At 33.8% G+C, this 13,286-nt stretch overlaps 1 protein-coding gene across 2 annotated transcripts in view; it reads left to right on the top strand.

Moving 5' to 3' along the window:
• The window catches only part of LOC149572182 (L-arabinokinase-like), a 307,470-nt gene extending 306,491 nt beyond the window's left edge, over positions 1-979 (top strand). For both annotated transcript variants that reach the window (XM_089813447.1, XM_089813448.1), the window contains exons 28-29: positions 51-257; positions 340-979. In XM_089813447.1, coding sequence (XP_089669573.1) covers positions 51-257; positions 340-465 — 333 coding nt within the window. In that variant the 3' untranslated portion in view covers positions 466-979. The remainder of the gene's footprint in view (positions 1-50; positions 258-339) is intronic.
• The last annotated feature ends 12,307 nt before the right edge of the window (positions 980-13,286 follow it).

Here is a 13,286-nt window from a genome sequence, read left to right as displayed (position 1 = left end):
TCTTGGAAGTTAATCTTGACTAACTATAAAGATGTTGCTTCATTTTCCAGTCACATTATAGCTACTCCAAATGTGGCCTTGGTTCAGATGGCACAGACCGGCTTGTGAATCTTGTTCAACAAATGCAACATAAGAAAAAGAATGGAACTGAAGATAAAGGTACACTGTTTGGTGCAAAAATCACAGGAGGAGGATCTGGTGGGACTGTTTGTGTGCTTGGTCGAAATTGCATTCAAAGTAGTGAAGAAATTATTGAGGTAAGATTCTTACTGAACCAAAAGACTACGTTATATGCAGTATAATGGATTCATGCTATAATAAGCATTTTCAAATGTGCAGATTCAACAACGTTACAAAGCTGCGACAGGTCACTTACCTTTTATATTTGAGGGTTCTTCACCTGGAGCTGGGAAATTTGGCTATCTCAAAATCCAACGCCGGATCCATGATAGATTGGTCCATTGATATGAATGGACATAACCTTCCTGGAGTTTTAAAATAGAGATCTAGTTTTAGTAAAATATGTAAGATATTAGCTTTTACCATTTTGGTGGTTGTATAAGTGGTAGGAGGTAGAATAGCGCAATAAATTATACTTTTTCTGCTAGATTCTTGAAATCACACATTCTCACTTCTATACTTGCAGACAAACTTTTCAATCCCTGACAAAATGCTCCGAAACATATTATTGATATAAGATGATGCAGCATTTGGATAAATTTGACAAGAGCTGTACTACAAAGGGATATTTGAAATTATTTTAATTTATGGGGTTAAGAAATCTTCCAGGGTTCATGGGTTTAGTTCATTTGTTGAGTTTGCAGTGCTGATGTAGTAGATGGAAAAACTACTGCTTGTGGTGTCTTCAACTCTTGGTTTTTCTACTGCTTGATCTTGTACTCAATCTTTGCCGATGCTGCAATTGTATTAAAATTGCAGGGTTCTTAACACAAATAAAGGTTATTTTTCATTTGGAAAAGCTTCTTTGGCAATGCTTGATATATATTGTAATGATGATTAAATTTATCTTAGATTAGAACTATGAAAGTATTTTCAATATTCAGAATATGATTATTACTAATCTCTGAATTCTATTTTGTAGGATGTAATCAGAATTCGATCTTTGTAAAATGTGTATACAAATGACAATTCAATATTGATAAATACTGAATATTAATTTGTAATTCTGAATCTGATGTTTGTTGTCACCAAACTCCAAAGGGCAGAGCATATATTAATTTTGATATCTTTCCTTGGGATCGGATCTGCATTATATAGGATGTGAGAAGAGATATCCATGCCCATTTATGGGTATGTCTCAAGAAAAGATGCCTCTTCATACCCGAACTCTAATCGGGTTTCAACCATTAACAACTATAAATGATTTCCTTAATCAAGATCTAAAGTGGTCTTGCTCAAACATATTAACTGTCCAATCTGGTTCTAATTGCCGATCATGATGCTTGATCGGGATTGGATATGAAACATCAATTAACTGCAATTTCCAATTTAATAGTCTCTAAAGGCAGATCAATCATATACTTAGAATCTATGGTTCTTCAATCAGATACAACTGTGATGATTGGATTTCCAAATACATATGAAGTAATGATATGACCAAATGCAATACAAATATGTATGCATATGTATATTGGAATATATAGAGGCTGATATACATACGCACATATATATGCATCACGAAATCAATCATCATTTCAATATTTGTTTGAAGCTACCATTTATTCAACACTTCATCTTAGGTAGGGAAGATAAATCTTGACCAATTATGGATCACAACAATAAGCTCATCTATTGGAGGATAAAATATCACCTCATGATATAAATGGATATAATATGCTTAGGACTATCAAGTCACATGACATTCTTCATAAATATCTAAGTTATGGTATGTGTGGTGACATCAAGTCCCATGATGTCTACCATAACAAATCGTGGATATCCACATAAACACTCATCCACCATGATTATCTCAAAAGGAAAATAATGATCTTCAATTGATATCAAGTGTCATGATATCTATCAAAATGTCCAAGAGAAACTATCAGACACGTCCACAGATATCAAGTCACATGATAGTGAAACTAACCATTCAAATACAAGTGTTCACTATTTGAAATATCATTACCTTTCAATAATGTACACAAGGGGCCCATAAGGTCATGGAGTGACACACATGACAAAAGAGTTTACATGATAAACCTCTCTCTCTCTCTCTCTCTCTCTCTCTCTCTACCTACCTATCCATCCATCCAAGTTTTCTCCTTAAGTGTTCAATTTTCACTCTGGAGAGAGGCTTGTCGAGAATGTCTGTTGTTTGATCACTTGTACTAATATACTTCAATTGGATCACATTCCTTTCTACTATGTCTCTCGCATAGTGGTTAGAAATCCCTATATGCTTTGACCTATCATGTAACATTGAATTTACTTAAAGCTTTATATAACTTTGATCATCATAGTGGGTAATAGTAGGATTTATGGGCTCACCAAATAATCCCACAGTCAAATTTTGGAGCCATACTACTTTTTCTCCCATAGAGATTGCAATATATTCAGCTTTTGTCAACCTTTGTGCTACTGAAGAATGTTTCTTGTTGATTGAAGATATCATAGGCAGTCCTAAATTGTAGTAATATTTTGATGTGCTTTTTCGATTGGTTACATTTCTAGCCCAATCTAAATCAAAGTATCCATCTAGATCTAGGTCAATATTTTTTATTTAAGACCAAATACAATAGTACCTTGAAGATATCTTAATATATGCTTCATGACAATAAGGTGTATCTCTTTTGGTTCACACATAAACTAGCTTAGAGTATTCATTGCATAACAAATATCTAGTATAGTGTTAACCAAGTACATTAATTATCCAATTATCTACCTATAGAAACTAGGATTTACAAATCTTGACTCTATTGTTGCTTCCTTGAATTTTTGTAAGTTGGTTTCCATAGGTGTAAACATGGGTCTATAGTCAAACATCCCAAATCTCTTCAAAATATCAATAGTTTATTTTCAATGCTTTAAAATGATATCATTTGATTTTTGCTAGGCTTTTAACCCCATGAAGTAGTGTAAAATACCCAAGTTTGTCATATCAAACTCTGAGGCCAAGTCCTTACATTGAACAATAAGGTGACATCCTATAATTAGCAGGATATCAAAACATACAATTAGTATGAACATATAACCTTTAATTATTTTAAAATAGAGATTTGGAATTGTATCATTCTTGGAAAAGTCTAGTCCCATAAGATAGCTATCGATCCTTTCATACCTAGCTCAAGGAGCTTGTTTAGGTCTGTATAGAGCTTTCTTGAATTTGCATGCATGTTGATTTGCATTATGTATCAAAAAACCTCTAGGTTGCTCTAAATAGACTTCTTTAATGGTCTCATTCAAGAATGTAGTTCCTACATCTATTTAATGGATCTTCCAACCTTTAGTAGCTGCAATAGTTATTATTGCTCTGATAGAGGTGTATTGAGCAATAGTTGCAAATGTCTCTTCATAATCAATACCTTCCTTTTGTGAGAATTGCCTGGCAACAAAACATGTGTTTCACTATACTGTCATCTGGAACATGTTTGATTTTGAAGAACCATCTGGAGGAGGCAACAAATTTCTCTTTTGGTGTAGGTACTATATCTCCTACCTCATTTTTCAAAATAAATTGATACTCTTCTATCATAACATCTTTCCATACTTTATGCTTGAGAGCTTTTGTGAAACTAGCTGGTTCTGAACCAATTATTTCACTCATTAAGGAAACATAGCTTGAGAATCCATTAGGTCTCTTACTTTCTCTGAATGTTTATTTAGGTGTTGCATAGTTCTCAACTTGGTCAACCATTTTTCTAGCCGAAAGTGGTCTCTTCTTCTTATTATTATTAGGATTCTCTTTTCGAGCAATTTGGTTTTTATTTATGGTTTATTTAGAATACTCCCTTTGAATCTTAGGAGGAGGATCCTCCATGTTTTTAGGAGAATCTTGCATTTCTATCTCATTAGAACACTTTTCCCTTTTGAAGAAAATGTCCTCCTCAAAGATGACTTCTCTACTCAGTTCTATTTGTCTTTGTCTAGGTATGTATGTTCTTTAAACTTTTGAGGTTTCACTACAACCTACAAATATCCCTTTCTTTCCAGCAAGGGCTAATTTATACCACTTTTCTTTGGACATATGAATGAGATAGGGTAACTAAATATTCATAAGTGACTTTTGTCAACTTTTACATTGGTAAATGCTTGTTTGAGATTTTTTTCATCTAGATGTGAATGGGGGATTTATTTTGAATGTAGATAGTTGTCCTGGAGGCTTTTGCCCAAAATTAAGTTTCTATGTTTTCGTCATACAATATTGCTCTAGAAACGTCTATAATAGTTTTAGTTTTCCTCTCAGCAACACCATTTTGTTGTGGATTGTACGGTATAGTAAACTCCCTCTTAATCCCAACATTTAAACAAAATTCCTTAAAAGTTTTTGAGGTGTATTCATTCCCATTATCTTTTCTTAGCACTTAAATTTTCTTCCTAAAGAAGTTTTCTACAAGAGCTTTGAACCCCTTAAACCTTTTAAGGATCTCCTCCGACCCTTTACACTTAAGAAAACATATCCAGATCTTTCTGGAAATTTCATCTACAAAGATTACATATATAAGAATCCTCCCACTCAAGGTATAAATATGGGTCCACATAAGTTAGACTAATTCTAATACATTTTTGGTTCTACTCGAACTATTTGTGAAGTCCCCTTTGTATTTTTTCCTTAGGCACAACCCTTACATGCTCCTTAATGAGTATGATTTAGTTTGGGCGATTCTGTGACCAATTTTTCCACTAAAGGTAGGGCATGAAAATGAATATGTCCTAGTCTTTGATGCTAGATTTCATTTGAGTCATAAATCTCACCAAAAAGGGTTTGATTAATGCCAGTACCAAGTTTGTATAGACATCATTGTCTTATACCTATAGTTTGTGCTTTATTTATGGTGGAGTTCTTTGGCCATGCTAGAACTTTTCTATCCATAAAGGTAACCTATAGTTTGTGATCTCTTTATGGTGGAGTTCTTTGGCCATGCTAGAACTTTTCTATCCATAAAGGTAACCTTATATCTGTTGTCTTCAAGAGAAAAAATGGATATTAGGTTCCTCTTTATTCCTGGTACAAATGATATTTCAATGAGTTGTAGAGAAATGTAAAACTCCAACTTTATAGTGTAAGTTCCAACCCCCTTTACTTGATGTGCAGAATCATCCTAGATAGTAACTTCTTTATCAATTTCTTCTATCATAATATCAAAGTGTTCTTTGAATCTTGTGACATGTCTTGATGAACCACTATCAATTATCCAAGTGTTGCATTTGTTTGATATTTGACTCGATAATGTTGAGTATAAGACAAATTTCTCAAAATCATGTTCTATATTTGTTTTTCCAACTTTAGCAAAGGGTGCTTGTTGTTTTGTTCTATTAGAGCACTTGATTGTATAGTGTCCATATTGATCAAATCAAAAACATTGGATTTGGGAATGTTGGACTCACAAGTCTTATTGACATGAAGATTGTAGTAAGGCAATGCTAAAACATATCATACTAGTGTACTATCATTGATTGACAACTGATTGATGAAGATCAAAGAGGTCCAAAGGAGATGGTGCAACCACTAGTAGAAGAGTGTACCGGGTAACATATATATGGTGACATAGTTGAAGTCATGACAAGCAACAGGAGAAGCATGTAGGGGAAGCTTCTATAGTAAGATTTTGTAAATCCTCTTACAAGGTGTCTCTAAGTAAGGGATCTGTAAACCCTTTAACTAGGTAACTTCTTTCAAAATATTTTTTAATCCTAATAGCCATGTACATGCATTGTAAGTGCTAGTGGGTATTTACTCCCACCATGGTTTTCATCCTCTCATCGAGGGTTTCTACATGAATTTTTGTGTCATAAATATATGCATTTATGTGTGAGCTTACTTGTTTTTACAGTGTTGTATTTATTGTTTAATTGTTGTTTAGAACACTTGCAATAAAGTTTATTCAGCTAGAAACAAGGTTAACCTGTAAGAAATTTTGTATTGATTTAACCCTCCTCTCAATATGGTTGCGACCAACAATTGGTATCATAGAAAAGACCCTAACAACAAGAAGTTTAACAACTTGGGGGAAGACCTAATGGACTTCTTCAAACTATAGAAACAACTTGATGATGCACTTGATACTATTGAGGTTTCGAAGGACAAGTTGAGAAAGTCCTTGGCCAAAAGGAAGAAGTCGAGTGAATGCCAAGAACTTATTGACTAACTGGAAGATCATAATGGATCTGAGAAGTTTGATGAAGCCATAATCAATCGAATGGGTGACAATGAGAAGATGAAAGAAATCATTACACTGATGAGAAAAGAGAAGGAAGAGCTAGAAAAAAGGGTGAGAAAAGCACAAGAGGAGCAACATGATGCCATCTTAGCCAAAAATGAAGTTGAGAAAGAAGCAAGAAGAAAAGATACATTGATAGTGTAGATGAGATAGGAGAACAATCATTCTCACATGGAGCAATTCACAAAACTGACTAAACAAGTACTCAAATTGATTGAAGAGTTGGGTATGAATGAAAGGAACGAAAAGTTGAGAAGATTCAATGAGAGCTCAATAATGATTGATGAACAACTTTGAACACAAAGAAGGAACAGAAGTATCACTGGCTTTGATTATGAGGGTTACAATAAGACTGAAGAAGGTGAGACTTTAGGAGGAGAGAACTTGTATTTCAAGAAGTTAGGAGACACGCCTCCAGAAGGTGAGAAAACTACTAAATCCACTTGTTATTATTGTAGTAAGAAATGACTTATGTCAAATGTATGTTGGTTTAAGCATGTATCACTCTTAACTAGAGTAGCTTTGGTGGGTATTATAATAATTGCCATTTGTATGACCATATTGCACAAGCATGCATATCTCATTTTAATGAGAAAAGAATAGATGGAAACTACTACTACTATAACAAGTATGGGCATAGAGCTGAGGACTCTAGATCAAGAGAAAGATCTAACTAGTCATCTCCAATGTCAAAGACTTGCACTAGAAGTGACATGTTTGCCACACTGGTTTGTACTACCCGTGTGAATGACAATCATCTTGTAACTTATTGCAAGTTGAGGATAAGTTAGAGGAACAACATCAGACCATGGTAAGGCATTGGAGTGACATGCTTCAAGTGTCACAAGATTGGTCATTTTGCAAGAGATTGCAGAAGCAGTAGAAGACCAAACAAAAAGTTCCTTGTTGGAAAAGGGAAGAGAAAGAATATAGACAAAGCAATATGAGGACTTAACCAATATTTGGATGAAGAAGAGCAAGGAAGCATAGGTAGTCAATCCTACAAAGGATGTGAACTCACTAGTCAGTGGTGAGACTATTAGAAAGTAAGGTCCACCAACACAACTGAGAAGGGGTTGGAATAGTTGTGTTCTTAAACCACTTAAATAAAATTTATCAAAATTGAAACATATAACCAATAGATGCAACAACCATAAGATGATAACCATGCACAATGACATAAGATTTGTTAGAGGGGAAAACCTAGTGGGAATGATGCCCACAAGGTGATGTACTAGTATAAAATCTCCTTGTGAAAGGACAAGGCTTTGTGGGGAGCCAATTATATTCAATCAATACATTAGTCCCTGTTAAGACACTTTGAATACTTGCTAGAAGATTTCAACCCTATTAGGAGTTGCTTCAACTCTGTCAAGACATAATAGGAAGTCAACTGAACAAGCTGTCTAAATTGCTTCGGAACTGAATACACAAAACAATTCTCAAGGTAACATATCCAAGAGTGAACTAACCAATAAAATAATTAAACTTTCCAATAAATTTCATTTGAAGTTGTCAAAACATCATCAACATCATCATCTTCTTCAATATCAACAAATGCACATCCAAAGTTTGCATATATTCACAATTACACAATGAGACAATTACAACCAAGTAAAACATATTTTCTTTATACCAAGTCCTAAAACAACTAATTAAGTCAACCTTGATGCTTCTCCAATGTGCAATGAATAATATAGGTCCTCAATAAGAAATTACATATTACATGTTACATTACAAATATAACTTTCAAAAATGATATAACCAAAAGTTGGCTTGCAGAGAATAACCCACAAATTATCCTTCACAAATCTTCGCAGAAGGGTCACCAGATTCTATTGCCTCAAACATATCACTACACATATGTCTTCAACAAAATCCAAGTCAGTTAGAACAAGCTTTAACCTTGCCAAATATATACAACTCAATTACTAGTACTTTGTTTATTGCACACTGCCTTGCAACCATTCTTCCTTAAAACTATAGTAACTCATTCAAACCTACATAATACTTTCCATAAACATAGATACATAATAAAGACATATCACCAAATATTATTCTAACCTCACAAAACATAACCCTATAACTACTAACCACACTGATTAAAATTGTCTTTGTAACTCTAACTATTCCAACTATAAAGCATGTATGTTGACATCAATGACAAACCAAGTCATGAATGCAACACATAAGAACTCAATCATGTCACCAAACATGCCAAAAGACTCCACCAAAGGAATAGTCTCAACATTCATGCTAACAATGTACTCTTTTCACATTGATGGCAACATATGATGAAAAACCAAAAATGCTAAAAATGTCAAACTAAAATACTCCCCTATTGATAGTAATAATTATTTACTGACATTAACAAAAAAATGATTCTCCTCAACCTCAAATTATCTGCCACATACAAAAAAGTTACTCTTCCTCATACATGTATAAGGTATTTCATTTATTACTCTCCCCCATTGACATCAATGAAAAAGGTTCCATTATGCCAATAGACTCCCCGAAAGGAATAGTCTCAACATTCATGCTAATAGAGACCTTAAAGGAAAACTAAGTTGAGTTATAGCTTAAGGGGTTATAGAAGACAAAGGCAAATCTTACACCAATCCCCTAGTCTAAACCAACAAGTCACAATGCGATTCCTAAGGATGGCAAGTGATTGCTTTCATTAGTGAATATGCAACACCTGTAGCTAACATGAAGAATGGTGAGAAATGGCCATTGCTCAATAGATACAAAGCTTTAAATGACTTAATCCTAGTGGTAGGTAAGATTTTGTCTTACCATTGTAATCCTAACATTACAATACCAGGCTATATATGAATTCACCACAAGATGTTTATTAATTTGCATTACTAAAATCTCTCGAGATTTTATAATTGCAAATTTCTTGTGAATTTGTGAGTGCTATAATAGAATAAAAAAGAGTGCAAGAAGTGGATCACTAAATAAGAAATATTGATGAATTGAGTGGAATACAACTAGATGAAAGAAAAGAATCCAATAGATGAAGAGGTTAACAAAGTGACATTCATCGACTATAGAGAAATTGATTGTCCTGAGTAAGAGGGCATTCTATTGAAAGGATAAGATGTAGAAGAAGAACAATCTTTGTTGTCATTACTTGTTGGTGTTCTACTTATGGAGGATATATGTGTGTATTTGAATGCCAAGATGCAAGAATTGGGTGACAAGTCAATTCATGAGTTCTATGAAACATTTTTCTCAAAAAAGGTTTTCAAAGATGAACATTAACTATTAGAGAAGTCAACTGTAAGATGAGTTGTAGACATACCAAAAAAATATCATGAAGAATCGTGAGATTTGTGGTAAGTAGGATTCATCTGTTGGAAAAATGTTCAATGCTCCCCTCAAGATTCATAACAAGGGCTTAATTGGCTCGTGTGTACTATAATTTGAGTGGTTGTGTTGGGAACTAATAGAATGATATTTTGGTGCAACAACAATCTCACTCTAACAAGTGGTATTGGAGCATGGTCATAGATTCAAATCCTCAGACCCTCAAGCAATGTTGAGGAGGCAACACATAGAGGGGCTAGCAGTTACACTAGAAAGACAAATTCTACTGAGATTTGATACTTGTATTGAGATACAAAATATACTTCTTAGGAAGAAGAAGGTAGAGGAGAGTACACCAAAGAGGGTAACTCAAAGTCAAGAATTAAATTCATCCAAATTATATAGATTGAAGAAATGGGAAATGAAGAGATAGAGATAGATAGAACTTGCAAGAGATTCCTCATCAAACTCTCAATCATAGATGGAAGATAAATAATCATCATTGACACCATAGGAATAAGGGTCATCTGAGATAGAGAACACCATTGAGGTAGAAAAATTAGTCAAGAAATGTAGGAGGAAATCAACCCCACTCTCAATAGATGGTGTTGTAGATATAATAATGAAGAAAGGTGATTATGCAATATTGAAAAATAGATTCTCTAATTGCACCAAAGAGAATAAAAATAAAATCATAAAAGCAATCTTGATAAGCAATAAAATAATCAACAAAAGGCCATTGAACATCAGAAGCCATTTTTCAAGTGAGATAGGAAAAATATTAAATGATAAATGGAGTACACGTATACAGAAGTTTGAAAAAATTCTATATGATACCATATCCAAAATGAGACCTACCATAGAAGAAATGAATGAGAAAATATTGAAGCGAAGTCTATAGGCAAAGGTTCAACATGCATGATAACATAATCAATATCCTCATTGACTAAAAAAAATTCACTCATGAGAGTATAGTTAAACACTAGAAATATGTAGCCAAATAAATAAACAAGTCCATTCTAAAGACCTAGAAAGGAGAGATTAAGACACAACTAGTATCAAAGGATAAAGGTAAGAAAAAGAAAGAAATGTGGAAGAACAAGGAGTGAGATGAAGTACATGTGATATGAGCAATATTAAAGTCACATCTAGTCTTGAAAGAGAAAAAGGTGCCACATAAGGTGGATACCATGCAGGAACAAGTAAAAAAAAATCTAAGGAGAAGTCCCCTAAATCATAAAGGAAACAAAGTACACCACAAATTGAAAGGTGATTGTGCAATATTAAAAAATAGATTCTCTAAGTTTACCAAAGAGAACAAAAATAAAGTCATAAGATCAATTGTGATAAGCAAGAAAATAATTGGCAAAAGGCCATCAGACATTAGAAGCCAATTGTCAAGGGAGCTAAGAAAAACATTATATGATAAATGGAGTACATATGTACACAGGTTTGAAAAGATGCTGCATGACACCCTATACAAAATGAGACCTAGCATAAAAGAAATGAATGAGAAAATATTGATAGATGTCTATATACTCATTGACCAAACGAAAGCATCTCATGAGAGTATAGTTAAACACTGGCAATAGGTAGCCAAAGAAATAGACAATTTCATTCTAAAGAAGAAGAAAAGGAGGCATTAAGACACAACTAGAATCACAGGATAAAGATACTAGTGAGGAGGCTAAAGAAAAAGAAAGAAAGGTGGAGGAACAAGGAGTGAGCCAAAGTATAGGCATTGTGGGCCACGTTGAAGTCACATATAGTCCTGAAAGAGAAAAGGTGCCACATAAGGTGATACATTACAAGAACAAGGAAAAAATGTATAAGGAGAAGTCCTCTAAAATATAAAGGTAACAAAGTACATCACAAATTCAAATTGTGGATTCTGAATAGGAAGGCAATGCTCCATCAGGCACACAGGATAATGCACAAGCAATTACCTCCCCAACTAGCAAAACAAGTGAAGATAAAATTGAGTTATGTGTCATCATGACTCAATAGGAGATCGTAGAAACCATTAAGGTGGCTACACAAGTAGTTGAATAATCTCCATAAAGAGTTTAGAAAAGTGTAAAAGAGAATACACTTGAGATAACATAGGTCCCATTAGAGGAAGATATGACCCAAAAGGATGAAACTCCTAAGAAGGAGAAAGCACAACATGAGTCAGTTGAAAGGGACACATCTAACTCTTTAGTAGAGGAAGTAAAACATAAAGAGGTTAAGTCACCAGTGAGAGAAGTGACACCTTCAAGATCTAAGGTGTAAAAGAAAAATAATTGGATACAAGAGCATGAGGATTTCGAGAAGTATGTTGAAAACTAAAGGAGGTGAAGTTGAAAGGAAAAGGAATGCTAGAGCATGAGGATTCTAGATTCGTGTCATCACCATAATCAGCATAACTCAAGGAATACTCAAGTATGTTATCACCATCATAATGACACGAGTCTAGAATAACTCAAGGAATACTTGAAGATTCTAGAGAGATGATATGAGAATCTCAATGTATTAAGAGACAAAAAAGAGATAGAATATTGATCACAACAAGAAACATTATTGCAAAACTAGCATCGGATGCCACATATGATCTTGCTGTGGATCTAATCTATTACCTTATAGGTTTAGTTGGAAACATCAAAGAGAAACTTGGAGATATAAAAATATAGCAGAAAATAAGGTAGAAGCAAAGAGAATTGAGAAGCTTGTAAATCCTGTCAAGCTCAAAAAGGAAACACTGCAAGAGGTGAAAGATGAAGTGATCAAGGCACTCAACACCACAACACTAGTAGTACAAAAATTATTTGATCCAAGCTTATTCATAAGTGACTTAGAGAAGAATATACAAGAAAATCAACAAGAGCTTCAACTAATACAAAAATTATTCAACACAGTAATTGGTTCAACAATAGAGTGTATATAGACTAAGGCTCAAGCTAACCTTCATCGAATTCAAAGGGTTAAGGTTGAACAAGAAAAGAGAACTCTAAGACTTCTAGAACTACAAAGCATATTGTCACCTCAAAAAAGTATTATTAATGGACACATTAAGGATGTAGAAGCATGTTGGTCCCAATAGGTAATGAGAGGGGGGATCTGTACCATCTCCAAAATTAGTTACTTCTTGAATTTTTCTAAACAAACTTAGTGCAAACCACTTAACTACTAAAACCAAGATAAATGTAGTAAGTTAGAAGTAAGCAAGTTCACACACAAAATCATTTATCTAGTTAACACAAAGAGTTATATGTAAAAACTCTTGATTTAAGGTTGAAAACGATGGTGGGGATAATCTATCCACTAGCCCTTATAATGAATATAAAGGGTTTCCCTATTAGGATCAATAACAATTTCTTCTAGAAACACGTCCTATTAGGAATGTCTATAACCTATCAAGGTTACACAAGCTTGTGAAAGAAACCTTGTTAGAGGATTATACAAGTAAACCACTTAACTACTAAAACCAAGATAAATGTAGTAAGTTCGAAGTAAGAAAGTTCACACACAAAATCATTCATGTAGTTAACACAAAGATTTATATGTAAAAACTCTCGATTTAAGGTTGAAAACCAC

The sequence above is a fragment of the Cupressus sempervirens genome, chromosome 2, assembly GCF_028749045.1.
Source record: "Cupressus sempervirens isolate cs-2001-9-10 chromosome 2, ASM2874904v1, whole genome shotgun sequence".
Classification (NCBI taxonomy): domain Eukaryota; kingdom Viridiplantae; phylum Streptophyta; class Pinopsida; order Cupressales; family Cupressaceae; genus Cupressus; species Cupressus sempervirens.
This window is presented reverse-complemented; position numbering and strand designations above follow the sequence as displayed.